The sequence below is a fragment of the Bubalus kerabau genome, chromosome 22 (assembly GCF_029407905.1).
Source record: "Bubalus kerabau isolate K-KA32 ecotype Philippines breed swamp buffalo chromosome 22, PCC_UOA_SB_1v2, whole genome shotgun sequence".
Taxonomy (NCBI): Eukaryota; Metazoa; Chordata; class Mammalia; order Artiodactyla; family Bovidae; genus Bubalus; species Bubalus kerabau.
This window is the reverse complement of record NC_073645.1, coordinates 35,303,220-35,330,326: the sequence shown is the minus strand read 5'-3', so window position 1 is coordinate 35,330,326 and position 27,107 is coordinate 35,303,220. Positions and strand designations below refer to the sequence as shown.

At 36.1% G+C, this 27,107-nt stretch overlaps 1 protein-coding gene across 33 annotated transcripts in view; it reads right to left on the bottom strand.

The window, feature by feature from the left end:
* VTI1A (vesicle transport through interaction with t-SNAREs 1A) overlaps positions 1 to 27,107 on the bottom strand; it is a 381,817-nt gene that overhangs the window by 278,599 nt on the left and 76,111 nt on the right. For 23 of the 33 annotated variants that reach the window (XR_008707242.1, XR_008707243.1, XM_055560772.1 and 20 more), the window contains 3 exons: positions 23,438 to 23,515; positions 17,023 to 17,043; positions 12,124 to 12,208 (listed from right to left, as the gene is read on the bottom strand). Coding sequence is in view for 31 of the 33 variants with exons in the window: in XM_055560772.1 (XP_055416747.1) it covers positions 12,124 to 12,208; positions 17,023 to 17,043; positions 23,438 to 23,515 (184 nt within the window). In the remaining 2 variants the exon portion in view is untranslated. Of the gene's footprint in view, positions 1 to 1,729; positions 7,421 to 10,175; positions 10,891 to 12,123; positions 12,209 to 17,022; positions 17,044 to 23,437; positions 23,516 to 27,107 lie in introns of those variants that run through there. The other 10 variants (XM_055560771.1, XM_055560787.1, XM_055560803.1 and 7 more) reach the window with 5 other exon arrangements.

The following is a 27,107-nucleotide window of genomic DNA, read 5'->3' as shown; positions in this document are numbered from 1 at the left end:
TTGCCTTGGCCACTGGCAAAATGGAAAGGCCTCTAAGGCTGGGTGCAGGACAGAGCTGCCAAGTGGAAGAGAACTGGAATTCTGACTCACCATATGGAAGGTCGTCTGCTCACGAGGAACAACTGCCCCAGACTATTCCCAGAGTGGAGATAATCTCCACCACATCAAGTTTCCCCCATGGCTCAGCAGTAAAGAATCCACCTGCAATGTGGGAGCCACAGGAGATGCAGGTTCAATCCCTGGGCCAGGAAGATCCCCTGGAGAAGAAAATGACAACCCACTCCAGTATTCTTGCGGGAGAATCCCATGGACAGAGGAGCTTGGTGGGCTACAGTCCATAGTGTCGCAAGGAGCTGGACATGAAGCAAGTTAGCATGCACGTACATAAAGCCACTGGGGAATCTGAGGTTTATGTGTCATAGCAGCTACTGTTACTATGTAAAGTAGCATAATAATGGAAACTAACCTTTATTGAGCACCTACGATAGACAACATATGTTCAATCTTTTATACAGTTTACTTTGCTGCTACTGCTAAGATGCTTCAGTCGTGTCCGACTCTGTGCGACCCCACAGATGGCAGCCCACCAGGATCCTCCATCCCTGGGATTCTCCAGGCAAGAATACTGGAGTGGGGTGCCACTGCCTTCTCCAATGCATGAAAGTGAAAAGTCAAAGTGGAGTCACTCAGTCGTGTCCGACTCTCAGCGACCTCATGGACTGCAGCCTATGAGGCTCCTCAGATTTTCCAGGCAAGAGTACTGGAGTGGGGTGCCATTGCCTTCTCAGTTTACTTTATATAAGTCTTAAAACAACCTCCACAGAGAAGACCTGCAAACACTTTTACATGTTAGAAAATGAAGACACGGAAAGGCGAAGGAACTTGCCCAAGGTTTCCCAGTTATAACGTGGTAGAACCAAGGCTTGAACCTGGGTCTCTCTAGTTACTAAGCTCCATGAACATTTCATTTTGCTTCACTGCAGGTGGAAGACAGGTGATCCAACTTGGTACTTGGATTAAAAATATAATCCCTATGCATTTTACACAGGTAACTTTTTTTGAATCCTCAAAGGACAGCAAAAATTATACATCTGTTCTTCCTACTCTACATGGTAGACACAAAGTTCCAATTTACAAGGGGTGGGTGTGAGATGATTATTTCACTATTTCAAATTTGTTAGTATCTTCCAGATCAAGACAATGTTACACAAAAATGCCAAAGAGAAAGAGCCACTCCACCTTTGTAACCTGCTGATAATCTTTCGGTGTTTAATTTGAGTAGAGTTCAGCAACTCACGGAGGGCATGAAAGAACTGTTGCTCCACAACGCTGACAGTTAACAAAGGAGAGAACAGAAAGACTGACTTGTTTGCACAACAGTGTGAATTTAAAGAACTATATGGGGTGTGCATTCTACACAAAATCCAAGTAGGAAGAAAAATGAAGCACTGTACCCTGCACACAGCAATAAAAACGAGGGGATTCATTACAGCAAGAAAATTCACAGCTGGCAATACCAGTGAGGCAATAAGATATCTGGTCCATCTTCATGCTTACCTTTTAGAGTCACAGTGTTTGAAAAAAAAAAGTTTTCTTTTTGTATTAACAAAGTCACTCCAGTCAATCTCTTTAACTCAGCTACGTGAAAGATTTGGATGACACTGTAGAAGTCCTACGCCATTTCACTGGTGAGAAAAATTGGTAAATCCTTTAAATTTGTATAGCCCGGTTATGGCAGAGTTTTGTTTGTTTAAATAACACATTCTAATCACCAACAGGTTTGCACAGAGCACTGAACATTATACCTAATTCACAGATGTACTAATGAGGAAGAGGAAAATGCTAAACCAAATAAAATTTAATAGCCATTCTGGTTCATGAAAATTAATGGCATTTAGGGTGGTGTTCAGGGGATCAGTCTACTTAATTTAAACAAGCAATCCTATTTTAGATAAGTTAATGTATTGATCGATACAATGATGTAATGGATGTGAAAAGACGTACAAAAAGTTGTTTAAAAATTTCAAAGCCGATTATACAACATTATTCCTGATATTAGCATTATTATTTTTAGCACATAATGCAAGGGTGAAAGCATTAAAAACCTCTACAATGCGTTAACTATGAAAATGGACAGATGAATTAGAGAGGTTATTCTGAAATAATAAAAAAAATGAAGGAAATGTTTTTAAAATAAATGTTATCACTTTCAAGTATACTTATTAACTAAGATGAATGTTAGATATGCCATATGACACACTCTAGAAATTCTCATAAGCCACATACTCATCCCAATGACTTACCCACTTTGCTCATGGCTTACCCACTTCCATAGCTCACCTTGTATTTATTCTATATGGCTCATCTATTCTGAGACTTTCCCTGACACTATAAAAATAGACTTATTTCCTTTCTCCACCCTGCTTTGAAAACACTAATTATATTTATTATGGGGATTTATAACTATGTATTTTCCAGACAGATATTTTGCCAACATACCAGCTTATAAAGGAACTTTATATTCTAAATGCCAAGGATTGGGTCAGGGTCTAAATTCCTTCTTGAATTATATAAAATCTATTTTTCCTTTAAGGTGGGTTGATTACCTTCCCTACCTGACTCCCAAATGCGTATCTTACTAATACTATTAATTTAAGGCAGCATTTTCCTTGCTATTTCAGAGATCACCTTAGCCCAGTCCAGGTCTAATGAACCCTAACTAATTTCTTAGGGCTTAATAATTGTTTTTGGAATAAAAACAGAGGGTTCCACTGTGATCACTTCAAGTGCCATGTGTCACAAATAGCATTGAAAATGGAAATCAAGACAATGACCTCAACTTAAAAGGTGTATTTTATGTAGACAAAAATAACCTTTTAATGTGGTACAGGACCTTAGATAATTGATTGTGATGTAATTACCACACGGAGGACAATGTTAGGATTAGCCAACAACAAGCTTATTTTTCCTCCAAAAGGAATAGTCTTCAAAAAGTTTTTTTTCCTTGTCTGGCTTTAGGGTGGTTTATTTCTATCTCTAAATAAATAGATATTTATTTAACTACGACTTAGAATTTATATCTCAAGATGCAAAAGGGCAACACAGTGCTACACATGAATGATGACCCACCATGACAGTCTCTTTGATAACAACTTTACTTGGAAAAACATATTCTTCAATAAAAAAATTATTTTCTAGTGTTGACTTTGTTCTCTTATGGCAACGTTGGAAAACACTGTAGCCCAACAGGAAATACAGAAGAAAGCTTCAAATATAGAGCACACAAAAAAAGCCATTTTTAAAGCTTATGCCCATCAAGTTTTCCACTTGATATAAGTCGTATACAAAGTCTTAGTCCAATGTGAACCCATGCTGTGAAATTTCTGTAGCACCCACCTCAGAAAATTCTGTTAAATATATAAACACCGCTGAAAAGAAAACTTCTGGGCGCTAGAAGTCAGACTCAAAGGGAAAATAAACCTGATTAAAAAAAAAAAATCCCAAGGAAAGTTATATAAGCACAGTGCAACAAGGTCATAAGCTTAACCGTCCTTCACTGTAATATTTGAAAGTAAATTGGCGTTTTAGCAACCTGCTTTGGTCGTCGTTCTTTTCTCAACTCACAGAGATGCAACAGAATAAGAATGGCTTCACGTGTATCTTACAAACCAACTGGAAAAGTGATAGGCTTTATGGGGTAAGAAACCTTTAAAAATGAGTATAATACTTTTTAATGGATTAAAAATGAACCCTATGAATGCCCTTGGACCACCTAAGGAGAAGGTTCTCCAAATACGGTTTAAATGACATCCTTTTCTTGCCACTATGGAGCACACCAGTATCTTAGGGAACCTCACAAAGTAAATTTAAGCACAACTTGAAAATACACTTTAAGAGCTTCACCCCAAATGACAACCTCCTCTGTTCTTTTCAGAGCAGAACCACAGCTTTCTGAGAGGTAAGACTTTAATAGGGTTGTAATTATAAAGTAAGTGATAACTACACATTAAAATGATTCTTTTACCACTAGGTAGACTTTAAAAATAACCATTGGATGTGGTCAAGTAATTCTTCTCAGCATTTTAAAAAATACCTATTTTAGCAGAGATAGCTTTAAGGTTCTGAAAGTACAACCACTTAGTCCATCACTCAAAATGATGAATAGAAAAACATTTTCTAGAGATAACTTTTTCCATCAGAAAGTTTAATATTTCTAAAGAAAAATCTTTTCTCTAAAATATATATGGCTGGATAAAAGAGATGGTTAATATCAAGCCAACTGTATAATCCCATGTTCGGTAATAATCCCATTTTCCCTTCCTATGTTATAGAACACCACCAAATGTTAACTTGTTATTTCTGCACTGGTTTGGACATGATAGTGCCTTTCTGAATTCCAATCTGTGTTGAACAAAACTACTTAACATTAGAAATCTGAATTGGTGTTTAAAGACAGAACATTCTCTACTCAGATGAACTAAGACGGGGCTATCTTGTCTTTCTAGCTTGGCATCTCTGAAGTGACTGACACTCAGTAGAATTCAATGAAAGCTTGTTAAATAAAATGAAATACAACATTTGCCTTCTTTCATATAATATTGCACCACTCTCACTAACAGTACAGAATCAGAAATTTATTTTTGTACTGACTCTCAACAGTTCTAAGAGCAAGAAATAAACAGTTAACACATTTTGTGTCTATGTCCCGAGGAATCTTATAAATGACTTATCAGCAAATGGAGTACGGGTGGGAACCAACAACTTTTTTTTATGTTTCTTGAGATGTTAGCTCAGTTCCAAGCTGGCTTCTAATTTTGAAAGTAGTTTTAGGCATTATATTTTATTATCATGCATTGTTTTAACTGTTAATCTTTTCTGAAGATGATAACACATTCAAGGATTGATATTCCTGAATCAAATTATTACACTGTACCTAGCATAGTAAACCAGAGAAGGCAATGGCAACCCACTCCAGTACTCTTGCCTGGAAAATCCCATGGACGGAGGAGCCTAGTAGGCTCCAGTCCATGGGGTCACAAAGGGTCGGACATGACTGAGCAACTTCACTTTGACTTTTCACTTTCATGCATTGGAGAAGGAAATGGCAACCCACTCCAGTGTTCTTGCCTGGAGAATCCCAGGGACAGGGAACCCCATAGCTGCCATCTATGGGGTTGCACAGAGTTGGACACGACTGAAGCGACTTAGCAGCAGCAGCAGCAGCAGCATAGTAAACACTCAAAATACTTCTTGAAGAACAAGATGAGGGGGAAACAGGAGAAAAGGGAAGATGAGGAGAAAAAATGATTAATAATAATGAGGAGGAGGAGGTAGAAGAATAAGAAAATGTCAGTAGATATGGAAGAAACTCTTAAAAAATAAAGAAAATGACTGATTTTTGTTTGGTAAAAACCTGGTCTCAATATATACTCCCAACCTGACTAAAATTTCTAAGTGGGTTCCATCAGTTCAGTTCAGTTCAGTTCAGTCGCTCAGTCGTGTCCGACTCTTTGCGACCCCATGAATCGCAGCACGCCAGGCCTCCCTGTCCATCACCAGCTCCTGGAGTTCACCTAAACTCTGAGGGGACTTGTTCAAGATGCTACATTATCAACTAACACCCGGAGGATATTGATGCTGCCAGTCCCAAGCCCCTCTTTTGAAATGAACCCATTTCCTCGTTAGACTGACACAAAATGAAGCAAAGTGACAACTATGTTTATACTCAAAACCTACCTGAACTGAAGATTTCTAGGGAAAAAAAAAAAGCACACTTTTGTGAGGCAATTCACAAAATCTCTCTACATTATTTTTATTTATGCCTCTTACAAACTCTAGAAAATAGGTACCATCATTTTTATTCCTCAGATAAAATATTATCATAAAACTTGGTTTTAAGCTCAGACTTATAATCACAAGTGTCCATTACCACCAGTCTGATGGACTGGCCATTGTGTAAAGCCCTACCAGGTACATGGGCTAGTAAGTTCCCATTTGTTTGAGGGATATCTTTAAGGAAGAATCTGGAAATAAATGACAATTTCCAAGCTCCTTGCTCCTGAATGCCCTTTAATAAGGCTTATAATTTCTCCTGCATCTTCCCCATCTCTCCATTCATTTAAACTAGTTAAAGGACCAAATCTTGGATTATTATAATATGCCTCTGAAATGCCTCCTTGTATCCATTCCCCTGCCACTGCACCCTTACAATCCTTGTCCTCTCTAATTCAAATCAGGCCATTTGCCCGCTGAGAGCTCTCCAATGGCATCACACTCTCTGAGGCAAATTCAGACACCTTTCCAGGCCTTGGGGCCCCAGAGAATCTGTACCCTATGTGGCTCTAACTTAATTGTGTACCACACCCAATGCTCACTTTGCTCCAGCCATACTACTCTTCTTTCTGTTGCCTGAATACCCCAAATACCTTCTCATTTCAGAGCCATTGTGCTGACATTGTCTTCTTGGAATCACCAGCTCCAAATCTGCTTGCTGGTGGCATCTTTGTGCAGTCCAAGACCCAGCCAACAAGGCACTTCTCTGGGAGGTCTTTCATGACTAGCTAACCTAAGATAGACTTCACTAGCTATTCCTTCATACCCTGCTTTTCACTTTGCCACCATCAGAAATGATCTTGTCCATTTAGTTATTTATTTAAAAAAATGTCTGTTTCATCCTGCTCCCTGTCCCTTCCTGTTTAGCGACCTGAGAACAGGAACATTGGCAGTCTTATTTACTACTGTATCCTCAGCACATACCACACAGTACTCAATAGTTAGTTTTTGAATGAATTGTGTAAAAAGGAACTTAACAGATGTGAGAACATGACATATTCTGACCACAATAGGTCATGTTGAAAATTTAGGTCTGCAGGGCCCATTCATTTTTCAGTGTGGTTTACTGGTGAAGACATGGAATCAGATAGTCTGGTTGTACTATTTCCTAACTTGATTAATAAGTGTAGGCAAATAACTTAATCTCTCTGGATCTTGTTTCCTCATCTGTAAAGTGAGAAAACAGTTTTTACCGCATAGAGTTGCGGTAAGGATTAAAGAGCTAATAAATACAGAGTACTGAGAACAGCATGTGGCTCATATTAAATGTTCAATGAACAACTGTATTATTTCTACATATGCCCAGTCACTAGTCCAGGGTGGGGAACCTTCAGGGCCCTTGGGGAAGGATGGACCACCTTCATAGCAGGAAGGCTGGCAGAAGAACAGCATCCTGTTGTACAGAGATCACTGACCAAATGCGACATCAGAGCTGGGTGGCTTGAAGTGTTGACTGAGAGAAGGGGTGCAGACCTTAAGGCTTGGGTACTGGACGGCAGGAGCAAGGCTGGTAAATGGTGCAGATCAGTCTTCAAAGATATGAAGAGTATACCTGGTTCCAGAGATGCACTGCCATTTAGGGTATAGGCTGGGAAAATGTGTTAAACTCTGTGTTTACATATTGAAAGGAGAGAGTGAACCTTGCATTTCTGCCCTTGTATAATTTCTCTTTCAGCCTATTTCTTAATTGTATAGCTTCCATTAGTTTTGTGTCTATTGTAATTCTAGGGTATTTAATTTAAAGAAAAAATAATCATAATTTCACCATTAATGGCAGGTGACCCATAGTTTTAAATACTAATGCCCTGCCTGACCTAAAATAAAATAGGTATCTTCATAGCTAAGAGTCATACTTAACTATTAATAGTAGATGAAAAAAGGAAGAGCCACTTTTTATTCAGATTCTAAGATAAGAACTTATAAGAAATGTTAAATTGGATCATGCCAATGGCTCATACAACCACCAGAGTGTTTGGTCTTTGACAGTCACTCCCGAGGAAGTTTTCTAATGAATCTGATAATTGTCCATGTTGATGTCAGTCTGAGCCTGAGATGTCCAAGCACCACTCTTTAGCTCCGTGTCATACATTCTTTCCCCTCTCTCTTCATTTCTAAATGGAGCTGTTCAAATAACTTGTAACCTCACCAATTTTCTCAAATAGAAAGAAAGCCACGAAAGAAACTTGTTTGGTACTAAACTCAATAAATATCAAGGTGTAAATGGCACTTAGATATAATTACGTACTTTTGCTCAGACCAAGTACATTCGGGACATGAGTCCTCTGTTCAGTAGCTATTATTAAAGCAATAGTAACTGCCAATTTGACAAAATAACTTTCCAATTTGACAAAATAACTTTTAAAAATGTCACAAATGACTCAAGAATTTTAGGAGATGGATTTTATTATTTACTAGGAAGTTGCTAGAGGTCAAAATAATATGCTTTCTATTCTATTCCACACACACATATATATATAATTAAAAAAACTTTAATAATGATATTTGCCAATAAAGGTCTTCAAGAAAAGTTTATAGATTTTTGCTGAACTCTTTTGCCAACAATTTTCAGAGATAACCACTTATGCTGATGATAACATAAAAATGACCTTTCCACAGCCCTATTTGCTTTCTAAGCACTTGAACATATATGACCTCATCTTAACTTTATAATAACCTTATGGAATATAAGATATACATACAGGATATATCAAATCTGATATCAGGTTTCCATTTGGCAAGTAAAAGAACATGTACATAGAAGCTAAGAATTCTTCAAAGTCACACAGCTGATTAACAGTGGGGCCAGAGAATGGGATTGTTGTCACTTTCTCCAATTCAGTACATTAGACAATAATTCCTAGATGTTGTGACTAAACAAGGCTTCCCTGATAGCTCAGTTGGTAAAGAATCCTCCTGCAATGCAGGAGATCCCGATTTTAAAAAACATTTAAAATTAAAAACCCCGTTGCCAATTTTGTTCATTTTCCAGGTAGAGAAAAAAAATCTCTCTCTCTCTATATATAGATATATATGACTTCTACCTACTATTTCTATCACATCATAAGACTATCCTTTATTTTATCACCCCAAATAGGAAAAACATGATCTGAGAAAATGTGTAGTTCTTTAATAACATTTGTTTGTAAGAAAATCACTAATGTTTACTTTTTCCCCCTCATTTTACTGTGGACTGATGAAAACTCTTGCTGTGGTCTAGGACCAATTCTCAGACCAATACTTGCAAATCATTAAGCTCTTTCATACTGTTTCAAGTCATCATAGCTCTTCCATAACTATGCCTTGCTGCATTTCACAGTCTTTTAGAAGAAGAAACCAATAAGCGCTAAAAGTTTTCCCTTTTGAAAGATACTATTCTTCCACTGATACTGTAACAAAATGATCAGTATAGTAAATTTACAAAACAATCAAAACAGAACTGTTGACTGACTGGACATGACCAAGCTGAGGGTTGGCAGTGAAGCAGCAAATGCAGAAGCAACATGGAAACCACCATAATTACTTTCCCCACTTCCCACAAGACAGTAAGAAGGGCAGGAAAAATGTTTTGTGCCTCCTTTCTCATTTCTTCATCCACTTTCACATTCATCCAAGGAAATGAATTATCATGATGACTTCTGTCTAGATATGTGCCACATATGTGCTTAACTCCACAAAGCCCACCCTGATCCCTCCTCCTAGACTTGGTTTTACAGTCTGTAAGAAGTTCCCAAGTTTATATATATATATATATATATATATATATATATATATATATATAAAATATAATATAACATGTAAATGTCTACTTTTATAAAAGTTTATAGTTAACTTGGGACTTCCCTGGTGGCTCAGACAATAAGGAATCTGCCTGTAACGCAGGGGACCCTCAGACAACAAAGAATCTGACTCAGGCAGTCCTGGAGAAGGGAATTGGCTACCCACTCCAGTATTCTTGCCTGGAGAATTCCATGGACAGAGGAGCCTGGTGGGCTACAGTCCATGGGAGTCACAGAGTCAGACACAACTAAGCAACTTTTACACACACACACACACACACACACACACAGTTAATTTACCACTGTATTCTACTAAAAAATCCAAGGGCACTGAGGTTGGTTTGCAGGACAATCTTAAAGTGGCATCTTCCATGCTGGCTATATTGATAGTTTAATGTTAGAGCACTCACCAAAAGGAGTTAACTGTCAAATCTCAATCTTATAACCTTGATCAATGCATGACCCTCCAGTATCTATGACCTTCTTTGATTATATTCTTCAGCTTTGGGAGGGAGCTACATGAAAGGTGTTGTGGGAGAGAAAAGGCAGTCCAATCAGCCAAATCAAGCCCTGTGATCAGTGTCATAGCAAGAACATCCCCAACCCAACCCAGTCCTGTCCGGAAAGAGGCTCACCAATAGGATGCTTTGACAAAGAAGGTCCTTTAATGTTCAACAGGTATAGTGACACATTCTCCTTTTTAGAAACTCCTTTAATACAAATTTTGATCAAATAACTTTTTTCTATGAAAGGTAAATGCCTATATATCATCAAATGACCACACATTACTAATAACAGTTATATTTAAATAGTGTTTTATGGTGTATAACACATTTTAACTTATGCCATCATTTCTTAGGAATATTCTGAGACAGGCAATATAATTTCCCTTTTATTGAAGAAGAAACAGACTCAGAGGTTATGTGATTTGCTTGTGCTTAGTTGCTCAGTCGTGTATGACCCTTTGCAACCCCATGGACTGTAGTGCGCCAGGCTCCTCTGTCCATGGGATTTTTCTAGCAAGAATACTGATTGGGGTTGCCATTTCCTCCTCTAGGAGATCTTCCCAACCCAAGAACTGTAATCACATCTCCTGGCTCTCCTGCATTGGCAGGCAGATTCTCTGCCACTGAGCCACCTGGGAAGCCCATGACTTGCTTAAGGTCACACAAACAAGAGCTTGAACCCAAGGCTGGTCCTTTGACCGCATGTTCAGGGCACTTCTTATTATTAGCAATCTTTGCAAAGACAGTCGAGTCACTTCTTAAGGTAAGCCCAAGGACTAAAAGAATAAACGAAAACTGGCTTTAATTCCAATCAGGACAGACAGCCAATCTGTCAGTAACCTCAGAAAGAAGGGCTGCCCACACTATTAAAAAATCTGGGAGGGTTCATGGTTTTCTTCAGTTTTCTCACCATTACTATAATGCCAACGTCATTTGTGTTCATTCTATCTGATTTCTTAGAATTCATCATGTAAGTAAGCCAATATAACATAGCCATGAATTAGGGGCAAGGGAGAACACTGGCCATTCATAAAAGAAATCACTTGGAATCATTTTCACTATACTTGCTCTTACAAAATGAGTATTTTTTGGTAACACTAAACTTTAAAAAAATTAATGGAAATGTTGTCAACCACCTATTTTTGTTGTTCATATACTGGGCAAGAGCTACCCAAAAATACATAAAATAGGTCCTATATAATGTATACTTTGCAAAATAGCTGAATAATAAGAGACTGCTAAGTATAAAGAGGTTAATGGATATTTACTTAGTAGATAAAAATAAACATTCATTACGTGAAACATTAATAATGTAAAAGCATGTCTATTTTAAGTAAACTCATCCTAGAAGCCAAATTAGGGCTGTGTTTTCTGAAATTAATAACTAGTGTTAATTCAAACCAAAAGTTTAGACAGTATTAACTAACACTTATAGTACCATTATCATGACTTTCTTTTTCCCCATATCTGATTACAGGCTCTGCTCATGATTTGAAACAACAATAAAAACAAAACAGGACCGTTAGGAATCATTTCCTAATGACTTCCTAATCATTTCTACCAGGACAAACAAGTACTGTAAACTTGGTGTTGGTACTTCTTTGCCCTTAGTTCACATCATTTAGACTGATTAAAATGTTAATTTTTACATATGTGAATAATCGCAAAGCAGCAAACAACTGGAGACGGCACGGTGTGCCAGCAGTCATTGCGGGTGGGTAAACTGACAACATGTAACCACATATTAAGACAAATGTAGAATTTAGACAAAGTATTCCATCTCTTTTCAGATGTATACTTTTAAACCTCAGGAACTGTTTTCAGTAGATGTCATGCCTTTTAACTTGAAAAAAGATAAGCGCAAATAAGCTCCCAATTGTCTCCCCAATATGTAAACCACATCTCGGGCTGCTGTCTCTGCTACTCCTTTGAAGTTTCCCTGAAATGTCATGTGTTGTGAAGACTGCTGTGCATAAGCAAGACAATTTGCTCACTCTCAGAATTCTTACCGGTTTCCACTGCTATTTGGTATCCAGCCTCTAGTCTCCGAGATGACCTTTCCAGCCTCTCTGTGTTATCGAGCAGATGTGCCCTCTGAAAAAGAAAAAGGGAAAAAAATCAGACGACCGTCTACAATGTTCTTTTTTTTGCCTTAAAAAAAAATAATGCCGTTGTATGCCCTAACATTTCGGGGGGAGGGCGGATCACAATCCATTATAGATAATTTTTAGCCAATCTTCCTTTATACAAACCACTACAATGAACCGATTTTCAATCAATCGTGTATGGACCATCCAGTTTTTGTTTTGTTTTGTTTTAGAAGGCAGACTCACATTGTACACGGCCACAGTGACTCTTACTCCAAAACACTGAGAAATGTACGAAGACCAGAACCAACTGGATCTTTCCTGTTGCAGCAGAAGTGGCTTTATGAGTTATTTGCATGGATCGATGATCCCTATTTTGTATTTATTTTTTATAAAATGCAATCATGAAAAAAAAAAATAACTCACTAGTTCCTCTGGTTCCTAAAGAATTTTTAAATGAAAATTTTATTCTTAAAGAACGCCCCTTAATTTTCGATGTGCAGCAAGATGCCATATAGAACAACATATGCTACTAAAACAGAATACTAAACAGCAATTCTAGTTCTAAGACCACTCAGGGCAACCACTAAAAAACAAGAGACACATGTTCCTCCATGCACACAGATGTACAAAATTGTGGATTTATTCCCAAATATCCCCAGATATATGGCACTATACTGAAAGTGAATTTCCGACACAGTGTTTTAGACTAAGAACTAAAATGATAATAATAATATACATTATTTTATATTATGTCTGATGGGGGAAATTAGAAGATTTTCCCCAAATCCTCAGCTTCTGAACTTTCTTTTCTACATTGAGGCTGATCTTTTTAAGCATAACAATCATACACTTGATCATATTCAGACTGACAAATACATTTATAAGCTAATCATAGCTGTGAATGGATAGCAATATGTGCATGCCCTTGGGAGTGTGTGTGTGTGTGTGTGTGTGTGTGTGTCCATATGTGTGTACTGATGCGTGTATGTCTGGATACTTAAAAATACCAAAATATGTGTAACTATATATTTGGGTATGTGTACGTGCATGCATGTATTTGTATGAATTAGTACTTTACCCCTTCAAATCAGTTTTGGTATCTGGTCAAAAAGAAAGAAAAAAATGCAACCATAACTCCAAGTTTGTGTTGTTGACAGATGTCATTTAAAATCGAAGAAATGCTTTCTAATAATAAAAAAAAAAGGAGGTGCCACACATATTATCTGAGTGGCTGTCGAGCGAAACGATCCACCTTGCTCTAATGAGCCCCCATGGATCTTGGAGATGCAAGCTGTATTGACATGCACACTTAAGCTAATACACCTAGACCAGTGCCTCCAAGCTCTCGCAGCCAGGGATGCTGACAGACTATCTCGCTTCCATCTTCAAAGAAAGGAAGTGATTAGTATGTTATCATTACCATTCAAAACGTGATTTCCTTATTCCCTCCCGGCATAGGTGACACATCTGAGATGCGGCCAGACGTTGGAGGCAGCTAAAGCCACATCAAAGCTTTCCTTGAAAAAAATTTTTTGGGGGGAGTGCTGGGGGGAGTGGGGGGAAGAATCATTAAAACAATGCATTTAGAACAGAGAGATAGGACCTGATGTGAAGGTCAGGAAAGCTGCAACAACAGTCTATAGTAATTAATAGAGTCGTCTACTACACAGTGGAGAAATTAAGAGAAAAACTGCCCCTCCCTCTGCAAAAAAAAAAAAAAGCACTAAATAAATAAAAGGGAGGAAGGAAAGCATATATCATAAAAATGTAAAATCAGTAGTCTGTAATTGAGAAAAGGAAAAGCAAGGGGAGCTTTATGTGTTTGGCATTAATGACTATTTTTAAATAAATTTAACACATTACTCAGCTTGTCAAAAATTAGGAATAAGAAAAGCTTTCTTATTCCTAATTCTCACTACATGAAGGTTTTGGGAGGGGGAATTGCTCTTCCCTTCTTTGAATATTGTTTTCTAACTTAACAAAGGACTTGATTTTTCAAATAGGTGATTCTCTAAAAAGATATCAGCATTGTGGCATTAAGAATAAATGTGAATTTTAATCAAGAATTCAGATCAAAGACTTTGGTTCATTTTCATATTGGGTGAAATCCCTAAACTAAAAGAAAATATTTAGCTACTGCAGATTTAGAGAAATCAAAGTTCAATACTGAAAATGGAGAGTTTAATTATACAATAATAAAAATGTAGGAAACAAAGTATTTAAACATAGACTGATTTCTGAGATTCCATGGATGGGAGCCAAATTAGCTTATCGAGTATATGGCTTTGTAATGGAAAGCAAAACTGCTAAGACAACTTTTTTATTTAAAAAAAAAAAAAAAAAAGGGTCTATTCCTAAATAATGTCAGTAACTCTTCTGCAGGACAGTTCAATTTTATCAGAGCAAATCTGCACACAAGAGGACTATCAGTTTACCAGCAGCTTTCCAGCAGGACCTCACTTTGTATTTTGGAACCTCTTCACTTAAGTCAAGCTAAAATCAAGTTCTTGTAACAGCTGTGCTATTTACATTGTTCCCTTAGTTGTACATTGCCCTGGTCTCTGAAAATGAAAGGAAATACAGTACAGTAGCAGCTGATGCTTTCAACTTGCCCCCACACTCCATCCCAAACTCATTCTCTCACCCTCTTCTCAGCCCTTTTCAAAGCAGGTAAGTGAAGCTGTGCTGGAGCTTCAGACACAGCTCAACTTGTGTGAGGAGCTGTGCAACGTGGAAAGCTGGAGACGCAGGATTCAAACAGAGAGCTCGGCACAGCCAACAGCGGTTCAGCTCCCTGTGCATTATCAGCCCGATTCCAAGCATGCTCTCTTCTCAGAAAGGAGCCCAAAAAGAGAGCCCCAAAAAAGAGCATCTTGAGGACTGGATGGGGCATACTTTGTTTCCAAATAGTATGAAACATTCTATTTTGAAGCAGAGGAGTGTTTGTCTTAGGATAGATACAAGAAGGAAATCAGTGTTTGATTCCTCTGAGCTTCCCGCCTGAGAAACAATGACTTCGGAGCAGACCATATACCATTACTGACATCACTGTAGCCTAGTCTGTCAATATCAATGCTGCATCCATATCACAGACTGTTAAGAGAATACTTCAGAGTATATTATTCTGTTAGTTGAGTGATCTAATTCTTCCTAGTACAATTCCATTTCGGGTTATAGTGTTGGTAACGTGCATTCCACAAGCATAACTGATAAAACTGTTGCTATAGCCACAGCAAAGGAATTAAAAGTCATAAAATGATGATGAAACGTATTTTAAAAGAAATGCAGATGTGATGTTTTCAGCTTACAGAATTAAGATTTCTAAGTCTACACAATTCAGCTTAAAACTAAATCTGTCAACGATGCTGATGGTACTAAGGCACAAGGGCTTGTTACTTATATTCATTGCTAAGTTCAAGGCCAAGAGCTTCATGTAGTTTCTTCATAGTCTATAGTTGGTTGCATTAATATTTGAAAATTCAAATTCTTCACCTAAGCCTGAGCATATGCAAATACATACATGAAGACTGTCTTGCAGAAGAATAATGTTGACATATCACTCACCTCAAGAATAATCTTATACATCAAAACTATGATTTATAATACTTATTTAATATATACATCTGCTTCCATGCAGGGAAGATTAAAAAAAAACACAAAAAGGTTGGAGGGTGAGGGTTTTGTGTATTTTCACCCTTCATTTTATATATCATTATTACTTTTACTGAGAAGGCATCATGAATGCATCTTAAATCAGAAGAGTTGTTGAAAACCACTCTCTACAAACCTCTAAATTAGCATTCATATCACCTAGAGAATGATGACATATCAATTAAAAAAAAACAACAAAAAACTTCCAGGAAAAATCTCAAACAACACAGCCAACCTAAAGTTGAAAATAATTCATAGTACTCTGCTTATTATAAGCAATTAAACAATTTTTAAATTGTAATATAGATCATTATTTGATGTCCTAATGTAAAAGTAACTAAATTCAATCTCACTAAGTAAAAACTATGACTACTCTATTTCTGAAAAGAGTAGCAGCGCATATTTGATAAGTATGGTCTAATTTTAAAAAATATTTAGAATCATTTGGCATCCCTCATGCATACAGGGATAAAATTATTAATGTTGTTATAAACATTTGCTGGGCCACAAAAAAAAAGTCTGGAGCTGTATTATGAAGCAGGCTAGCAAACTCAGAAAAATAAGAACTCACTTGGGTGCTATTTCCTACAAAAAAGAAAGTGTTTAACAATGAGGAGAGGCTTGGCTATTCTTAGGTATCTGTGTACATAGACTAGTAGAGTATTTATAACATATGTGTGTTTCCCCAAAAGGATAATAGGCTCATGGTATCTAATGTTGAACTAAGAATTTTGGTTGAAGGAAAGGAGTTAGTTTAAAAACAGTTTTCAGCAAATTCAGAATGTCAGGAAAAAAATTAATCCTGTTGACTTCTTTGAGAGACCAATGCAAACAAAACAAAACTGAAGTCAGTCTACATGAAAACTACACTTGGGTATAGCTTCAAGCTATTCCTTTCTTTTTCCTCCCTTTTTTGGTCTTTAAAATATTAATTTTCTTCCAAAGCTAGAAAACAACAATGATCACTGTGATAAGCATGATTAGGGTGTACTTGGTTTTTTTTTTTTAAGATAGCAGAGAACATTTCTAGCAATATAATCAATGCTTTTAATATGCACAGATTTTCCTGGAAAAATGAACCCAACGGTTTTCCTTCAGATTTAGATACTCAAATTTATAGGGAAAAGCAGAATTAAAAAAAAAAGAAGCAAGCTAGGAAGTACTCACCTCTTCACGTAATTTTATCAACTGCAACATGAATGCACAAAAAAAAAAAAAAAAAAGATAAAAAGGAAAGAAATGGCAGGAAAGAAAGATCAGTGGTGTGACAGGATACAGAATTAACATTGACAATTTATCTGTTTACATGTTTAGCATTTAAAAATCACAGACAAACACATTAAAAGAACCTAAACATAGACTACATGCAGAGTTTTTTGAACGAATAAAGATCACTTTCTCACACTGTCACATTAAACAAAGAGAATAGTGTGAAATTCTCTTTTAAAGTACATCTAAGACACCATCATGAAATAAAGGGGAACGACTTCATAGAAGTCTATATTATAAAGAAAGAAAACAAGTTTACTGTTCCTCTCTTCTAAGAATATACCACTGAAGAGGTTTTGTATATACAAGTTTTCAGGATGTTTCTCTATTTTGAATCTTGACAACTGCTTTCAGATTTTTACCTCCAAATGAAAATGATTAATAGCTCATGCTTTTGTCCCAGTAAGTATTTTAAAACAACAAACTGGTATGTTAATATCATACTTGTACCCATTCTAGTAACAGGATTATCTTTGGAAGTAAGATTATTTTAATTGGGAATAAAGCATGCCAGGAGAGATAATATTTAGGACATAAAATCAGAAAATATTTCACAATCCTTAGCAATACTGTGTATATCAGAGTTGATTCCCAAGGTTTCGTTTTGCTGAAGAGGCTACTGTAATCATAAGGTGTTTTAATTTTAATTTTTGAAGTTTCTTCACTTATCAGTTTTCTTCATCTTGTAAACCAGATCATTTCAAAGCAATGAACTCACTAACTTCATTTGTACTGTAATTTGTTTTCACCAAAGTCAAACTTCAAGCCATTCTTTACCTGTTAGTAAACTTTTGTGGTAACATTTTGATTCTTCTCTGTAGAATATTTGTCTTAAATTTTACAGATAAAACGTTTTACTCTTTAGAAACTAGAAAACGGATATAACCATATGTCTGGTTCCCTGGGTGTATGTGATAGTATTCTAACCCACAAATATTGGAGAGTTGAGGTGTCTTCCAGTCTCTACAATGAATAGAAAAGAAACCAATGTTGTATGAGACTATAAACCATATTCTAGGTCTGAAACTTGCATCCTCAGCAATTCAGGTCTACAACTGATAATTTTTAAGCATCCAAATATCTGTAACATCTGTTATAACACTTGACATAAGCAGGCCAATAAATTAAACTATTGCTTTGGGAGAAACGTGCCATGAACCGCTCACTATAAGTCTTTCTAGAAGTATCATGTTTACTATAGCCCAGAGTTCTCAAAGCTTAAAGCTATTTTTGTTCCAATTCAAGGAAAACCATATGCATTCCAGCTTAGTCTTGTTATTTCATTTGTTATTTGAAAAGTATTTCAAGTACAAAAGAATGAGATTTCAAACCAGTGATGAATCTTAGAAAAAGGATACAGAATCTATTACATAAGGTCTCACACTGCATTTAGTGAAAAAGAAACTTTTTCTACCTTTCAAAAATACATATGAAGTTGTCATTGCTTGTAATTAACACAATCATTATCTCAGCAACCACTGAGTGTGTAAGTCAATCATCTCATCATTTCAAGGGAAAAGAGGTACAATTCTTCCCTAGAAGAAGTAAAATTCTAAACTAAAATACTTGGCCTATCATATATCGGAATCTTTCTCTTTGCTATCGGAACATCATGGGAGAAAAAGGGCAAACATTAATTCTCAGAAAAAGCTGATCTGGGATTGATCGCACAGCTATTTTTTCTCTTTTTTCTTTCTGGGGGCACCATTCTTCAGTTGACTATGATACTTAAAGGGCCAAAGTTTAAAACTACTCTTCAGCAATGGAGACCATTTGGGCATGCCACCCTGCCATAATCAATGAGTGTTTAAAAATGCTACCCATTTGTTTTTTCAATAGGTTCCAAACAAAAAACGTTCTATCTTGTTTGTGCTGCATGGCTGCATCCAAGCTTTACACCGGATTTGTAGCTAAGCTAGGTAATGGGAGGGGTTTTAATCTTTATCTTTTTTTTTTTTTTTTAGTTTAAGAGTTTTCATACAAGTAAACAAAAGATGGCCTGTTTTTGAAAATTAACAATGCTTAGACTAGGCTGAAAGTAGTGATTTCTTATTTTTTTGATTCGCATTTTATCGAGTTTCTAGCTCCGTCACAGGCGACATGAAAGTGTGCCATGCCACCGTGTTGAGTTATGATAATCAACATCTTTTTTGTGAAACAAAGATTTCTGTCCCCCCCGCCCCATGCAGAATTTGATACAAGAGGTAATCTGTTCCTTTGTGGGCTGAAAAAATCTGGTTTACGCTGGTTTGAACCAGTGGAATCTCTTGTGGTTAAGCCTTCTGCTGTGACTAAAATCAAAACTGCACTGCAGAGCATGTGAGGGTTCGTGCGCGCGCGCCTCTGTGTGTGAGGGGCATCACGTGACCACCAGAACTACCGAATTTTTTTTTTTTAAAGCTGATAACGCGACTGCCGTCTCTGTCCGCATACAGATAACGAATAAATGCTGAACTCTATTAAACGCCCTTTACACATTATCGTGGGTCGAACACACAATTTTCTGAACTTATGATGACAGTCTATTTATTTTGCTATAAACCCTCAGCACGTAACGAACAGATTTGTGCCTGGTAATGATCTGCTCTGCCAGGGCTATATGAAATGATACCGACCTTCTTTAGATCTTGGGGAATTAAATTGACCGACTTCACCCCCTGGTCTGTAGCTGAAGTTTGACACACTTTATGCACAGCAAGCCCAAATCGGAACTTAAGAGAACATCGCATTAAAAAATTAAGCAAATCATATCTGCTGAATATTGCTTTACCACAAAAATTTCCTCACGTTTAGACATACTCTACTCTTTATATATATATTTTTGAACCTTCTATCAGGGATTTACTCAAATTTCATTTACTCAGGTTTATTCACTGATCAATATAATTTTGCATATGGAAACTGAGACACTATTAGGTTTCAGAAGTAGAGCTTGGAACATGTGTCCCATTATCATACTCTACTGTGAAGGGGATTTAATTCTGTATGAATTTTTTTTTTTTCCTTTCTAAGAATCGTTTTCATGAAACTAAATCTAGTTAACAATTATTAAAGTTTCCACTCTAAATACAGCATCACTACATTTTAAGAACAAGCTCTCTGAAAATATTAAGATGCTGTCATATGCAATGGAAAATTTGATTTGTTAAAAGAACAAAATGATAATGCCCAAGACAACTAACAGTGCATGGAAAGACCCAACAATATTTGAATGTGCCAAATAGGTAATTTTGCTTCTTCTCTGTAAATCAAGGATGAGCTATACTTGATTGCATGAAATAGATGTAATAGAAATGAATTTATACAAAGCAATTAATTTGGAATTAAATAAAAATGTGTACTGCATGGAGAACATTAAACATGCATTTGAAAATTCTTAATTTTTGAAATTTTAACAATTCTAATCATGGCAAAATGTTTACATATATAAGAGTAAATTAATATACTGTATAGTTAATTGGAAGATCATAATTATGTGTATCAACGGCCAAGTTTTAGATGCCTAAAAAATGCATTATAAACTGGCAGACTGAGAAATAAGAACTAAGGTATTCATATTTGTCTAAATCCACAAAGAAGTCACTATAGGGAAGATGTGGATATTGCATTGAAATTAACTAAATAGCACTTAGTTCATTTGTCTATTTACAACCTTTGCTATTATTTATCATTTTTTTCTGACCTATACTTAAGAAAAACTGAGATATATCCCAACTTTAGTTAAACAAATATTGCCACCTTTGGTCTCATTTTTCACTTCTCAGTTTTCCCTGTATTGTTAAAAATTTACCATAAATATGACATGGCCAAGAAGTTCTGAAAAATCAATTTCTCAATAATTAGGCTGAAAAGAAACATATCTGTGTGCAGAAAATATTTTCTTCTCTAATTTACTAGGTGAGCTTCTCTAATTTATTGGCAAGGTGATCCTAGCCAGAAAAAGCTATCTTCTCAGCCACTGAGCTACAAAAATTAAAATGAAAAGCCAAATCTTTTCTTCCTTTAAAGAAAAGGTTTCTGTTTTGATTTCATAGTCTGAATGAATACTGTGGCAGAATAGTTCTTCTCAAGTGGCCATTCCAAGTTAAGGATGTGTTATATAGTTTTAGGGATTTTAATTCCTATATATTATGACAAAGAGCCCCAAAACAAAACATAAAGGCTTCATTATGATATGGAAATTGTGCTACTTTGGTAACAAAATATCCTAAAAGTTATATGTTGTCTCTTTGAACTTTCAGATCTGATTCAAATTTTAGCCTGAAAAGTTCACATAAGTAATAATCTAACAGTTCCACAGTCTCATGACTATAATTCATCACACTCTATTTATTGAAGTGACAGCTCCTTACAACTAAACTTCAGGCTCTCCAAGCACTTTCAGAATTTGTAAGCTTGATTTATACAAGTCCAGGGGAAATCTCTGAGTTATCACTTTAAAGTGACAGGAATATAATTTGAAAAATTCATAAAATATGAACTCAATCTATTTTTGTGGAATATTTTTCTTTAGGCGTTAAAAAAAAAGTCCTCCTTATACGTTCGTAAGGCAAATGTTCTAGGCACATAAAATGTCCATTAAGAGAAGAGAACATGCTTTAAAAAAAAAAAAAAGATCCCTGTCCTAGTACTACAGCATCCATTACAATAAAGGAGTTTGAGTTAGACAGAAACACCCTCTTCTCTTCTATTTCCTCTATATTAGGCACTAGTTTCAAATGAGGTAAAGATCTATAGCTCTTTAAAGAACTGACATGGAGATTCACTTTTTTTTTTTAAAGACAGTGCTTTTTTTTTTGCAGTAAAAATAGAAAATAAACTATGATTAATTCACTCAAGGAATGAGCAATCTAAATTGCACTTAAAATAGGAAAAAAAATTTTTTTGCTCTCATCCTCATATTATTTAATCTATTATGAGTAAAACTCCTTTATCACATCATGCTTTTGTGTTTGATGTGCTCCTTATTTTTTTTTTTCCGTTAGCTATTCTCACATTTCAATCAGAGAAGCTGAAATCCCAAGTCAAATCTTAACGTGTTTACATGTCTGAACTGAAGCTGATAACATCCAACTAGTGGAGGAACTGAGATCTTTCCAAAAACAAACACAGGACTGCTCAGTGATTCTTCTTCCTTTCTGGGGGTGGGCAGATGGGGCCTTTTCATCACATGAGCAACAACCCTGTTTACAATATTCACGTTTAGTGGATAGTATTATAGTTTCAGCATATATAGATTTACACTCTATTTGCAAGGGTAAACACTATTATGCAATTTTTATAATGCATATCAATATATTATGTTTAGCAGCTTATTAAAATGTTGGTTTACCCAATGAATGATTTATGTTCATTTTTATTTAAAGTAGAGGCTTCTTCTAGACTTGCCAAAGTAACGTTAATAAACACGTTCGGGTCTTGCTTCTGAAGTTCCCTATCATTTATTTTCTTTAAAAGTGTCAAAGAGAATCAGTCACTAGGGCTGTTTGAGACATTTTTTAAAAATCATCTCTACTCTGAGGTTCTTGAAACATTTTTTAAAGTCATATATATTATCTACATGAATTAATGAAATCGGCAGTATTAATTCAAAGAAAGAAGTGGGACACTAATTAGACTCATGACACTACTGTGTGATCCAATGAGAGCTGACAGCCAAGTTGCAAGGCCCCTTGAAGAAGAAACCGTGTCTTATTTTTTTGCCTATCCGGATCTTAAACTGTGAAAAGACTTTTCCCATTACCACTCCTACAACTATTATCATCATCATTATCATTACCTGACAAGGGCAGCACCTCTATGTGAGTATCCAATTTCCACACTGGGGCTTCCAATTTGCATTTTGGTGAATGTATTTTTAAGAAGGTACACAATAGGAGCCTGAGCTGCCCAGTCGAATTTTGAAAGCTTACTTTCATTTGTTTTGCTGCGAGTGTTGATTTAATTATACTGCATTATTATCAAAGCTGCATTATGTACTTTTTTTATTCCTTTTACATGTGTTGGAGGTGAGGACCTTGGCTTTGTCCACAAACAGTGTGTTTCAAGTTATTCCTTAAGTACTAAATAATAAAGAAAAGAGAAGAAAAGATTTTTTTAAAAGATAGCAGACAGTGATCACAAGGTAAAGGGTTAAATGTAAGATCTCCAAGAAACATTTTGAAGTTGATTAAGGCTCCAGCTTTGCATTAAACAGTATCGCTTCCACATGAGTTGTTGCTAATACTGTTACAGAGCAGCTTGAGAGCCCAGTGTGCCAGTGACCTCCTTCACCCTCCAGCCACCCACCGGGCCTTCCTGATTAGCATTCTACCTGGTTCTCTGAGGAATTCCCATCATCCCCTAGGAGCTCATTCCGTACTTCGTCACTGTAGGCGATCCGTGACCTTTTCTATAAAACAAAACAGAAAGGGAGAGAGCAAGATGAACGTTAGAAAGTAAAGGCTTCCAAGCATTATTGGTATCAAGACTGATCATCTCAAACCTCGAGAGCCCCCTAATGGAAACCTATTTGCTCAAATCTGCAAACCAAAGTTGTGCAAAGTTCTTGAACTTGAGGAGTTTAAATTATAAGTTTTTTCAAATGCCAGTAATGGATGAAAACTCTGCATTGTGTGAGTACTCTTAATATTGACAAACGGATCAGAACTGGTATGTTATTCCATGCAGTCATTCAGATCAGACCACGCAGCTGAAAGAAATACAGCTATTTTGCTGTATATCTGCCACACTCACCAGATGCAGTTATAAGAGTATATAGGGTCTTTGATACTGTGGCAGGAAATGGACTCTACAATATAGATCTTTTAAAATCTCTAATTCTAGGATAATATTATATCTCCAGCTATATACTGGGATGCCTGGAAAATAGCATATCCCCATTTCCTTCATTATTGTGATGTTACTAAGCAGAAAGAGATGGAATGTAGAAGCCCATCCTGTTTCCAGACTCTAATTTAAATGTCTCCTAGTCCTCTATAAAAATGGCCTAAGGAAACGTACTGGGAGTGTGTGTGTGTGTGTGTGTGTGTGTGTACGTGTATCTGGTAAACAGCTTAAATTTCCCAATCCCAGTAAACAAAGGCAAATAGGCTATAAGTCAACTTTTCACAATTCCAGTAAATAAAGACAAGTAGGCCATGAATCGATTTTTCACACACTGAAATTTTGTTTTACAAGAAATCTACCTTTACCAGTAAAGTCAGAGGGACATGTCTGCAAGCAATTTATGAATTATCTAAACGTGCACACATTTGGAAAAGCTAAAAAGCTCTGGAAATTAGTTGTGAAGCTAGAGTGCCATCCTCAGATCCTACTTCAGCATCACTATTTCAGACCCAAATATGGATGTACAGGCTACTTTACTGCCTTTTCTGCATCTGAACTAACTGAGCAAAATCAGTCAATTAAAAAATGGCAGCTGGGAAATAGTAATCTTTTCCCATTTGGGGTCTACAGTTTAGGACTTAAAATTTCTTACCTGTTCCAACTGTGATATGAAAAATTATTGTAGTTTAAAAGGACTATCCATAATCCATGAGAAGAAGTCAACAAGATTTTTAATTAGATTTTTTAAACCAGTGAATGAGTAGCAGAGCTTTGCCACATAGAGATCATAGTATTTTAAACATAAAAATCCTACTATATTGGAACTTAAAAAGAACTTTCGACAAGGAAAACTAATAGATTTTAAATCATTTTAAAGTTTGCCTTTTTCACTTGGGGCTCCCTATCTGAACCCCAAAACACAGAAAATTATTTATGACTATTCTCAATTCTCCCAAAGATGGGACATGAGAGAGAATTTAGTTCATTACATAGAATAGAAGTCTCAGGGCATAAAGGCTTATTAACTCTCTGGCAGAATCCTGTTAAAAAGGGCTGAATGGGGTGTAAATAAAAATAAACCTAGACATCCCTTTATTCTTTAAGGAAAACAAAAATCAGTCTTGTGGAATTCTAAAGGTAGCTTTGGTTAAATTGAGACTAGAACCATGTGGTCCTGACTATAGCTCAGTAGTCATTCTACTGCACAAAATTTCCTCACTTTATTACCCTCTGAATACACGCACACAGGAAATAAAAATATATAAAAGCTGCAAAATGTTACAAAGGAGATGGTGGTATCCCCTCCTATTCTAGGTCTCTGCCCCAAGCCTCACTTCCTTGCTATAAATGTGTGTATCATACCTTGGCAAATGTATTAAGTCTGTAAGTAGATAAATGTATTAAGTCTGTAAGTAGATAAATGTTGCAGAAAGGACAAAACAGGAGAGGTAGGTCATTAGCCTGAGGTCAGTAATGACATCTATATCAGCTGTCTTAACTATTCAGGAGTGACCCAACTCATTCCTTTTTGAATGTGGCAGGCTTCTCACTGCCACAAACAGCAGATACTAGGTTGGCTTCTCTTATTGTATTTACTGAAGCTACTATTAATTAGCTATTTATACTGACTCTGTAAAGTACTGAAAAATGCTAAATTACAAGGACAAGTACACCATGTGGCCTTAGCACAATTTCATTCAAGCCAAACCTTTCTTTTGCCCATTTGGGGCTCCTTGCTACAATAGTTTCAAACTATCTAGTAAAAGTAGATTTTCATTAAAGGAAATGAGAACCTTTTAACAGGCTGTGGTATCAGAGCTGCCTTTTTAATTATTCATTTCATCACTATGGGGGACTAAAACATTGCACACTATGCAAGAATATCATATGGAGATTGTTTTTGTTTTTCCCTTTTTTACCAAAATACCAACAAATTGGCATAGATTGTTCAGTTACACTTATTCTTATTTTGATTTTCTGTACTTCAAAAGAAGAAAATTACAAACATGGATGCCTAAATAACTAATCTTGTTTTGGTTAGAATCCATTGCTTTTAAAAACCAGCAATTAAGAGTGTACAGGCTCAGCAACAGAGGAGCACTTAAGATTTATCCGTAGTTGAAGGGTGGGCCCTGTAAATGTCACTCTTTTCCACTGGGATAGTAAAAACTGGTCATTGGGATGACTCTCTGGATGTAATTAAGCACATGATAGGCTGAGTTTATAAAATTTTCTCTGATAGGACTGACTTCTGTTACAGAAAGAAAAGACAACTTATTTCAAATATCAGAAATAGTTCCTCATGAAAATGAGACAGCTGATGCTGAAAACTGAATTCTTTACACTTAAGTATCACTTTGAACAAAACATTTTTAAATTCACACTTTGCTTTATTAAGAATTATTTTTAAATTCCTGCCATTGGTCTTTTCTCCTAATTTTTTGTGGTTTGAAATTTTAAGTAAATTGAATTTAATAAACTGTAATTTAGCCTGCAGGATTATCACTAAAATAACTGAACACCCAAAAAGGTTCGTCTGAATGAGAAACGCCTTATTTTATGAAATTTTCCTCCAAAATATCAATAAATTGTTTTTCCTTTTGTGGAAGTTTTCTGTTAGTATTTTACATTACTAAGTACTATGCCATACTTTAAATTGGAAGATTCAAAGTTAATGAAACTGAAACACCTACTGTATCTTGATCAACTAACTAAAATATTTTTTACTTTATTATCAACTGTATAAAATCTGTACTTTAGCCAAATGCAAGCATGAGAATTTGAGCTGGAAATGTCACACATTCAGCTACAGTTTGAAGGAACCCAATTCATAATGCATTTTATAAATAGTTAATGACTTCTATACATAAGCTAACCAGGCAAATCAAGAAATTGTCAACATTTTTAGTCTTAGTTGTCAGTTACTACTGTCTACTGGTGCTTTATATGTGGCTTCAGGAGAAGACAGAAGCTCTCTGCAGTTTGTAATCTATTGCAATTTCAGGTCTGTACCGTAAGGGTGGAAAAGCTTCAGCTGACAATATGTGCCACACACACACACACACACACACACACACTCACATACACAGAGTGTTAAATACAAGGGCATTCCTCACTTTTAGTTGTGTGTTTGTGTAAAGTTTATTCCTTCTAAC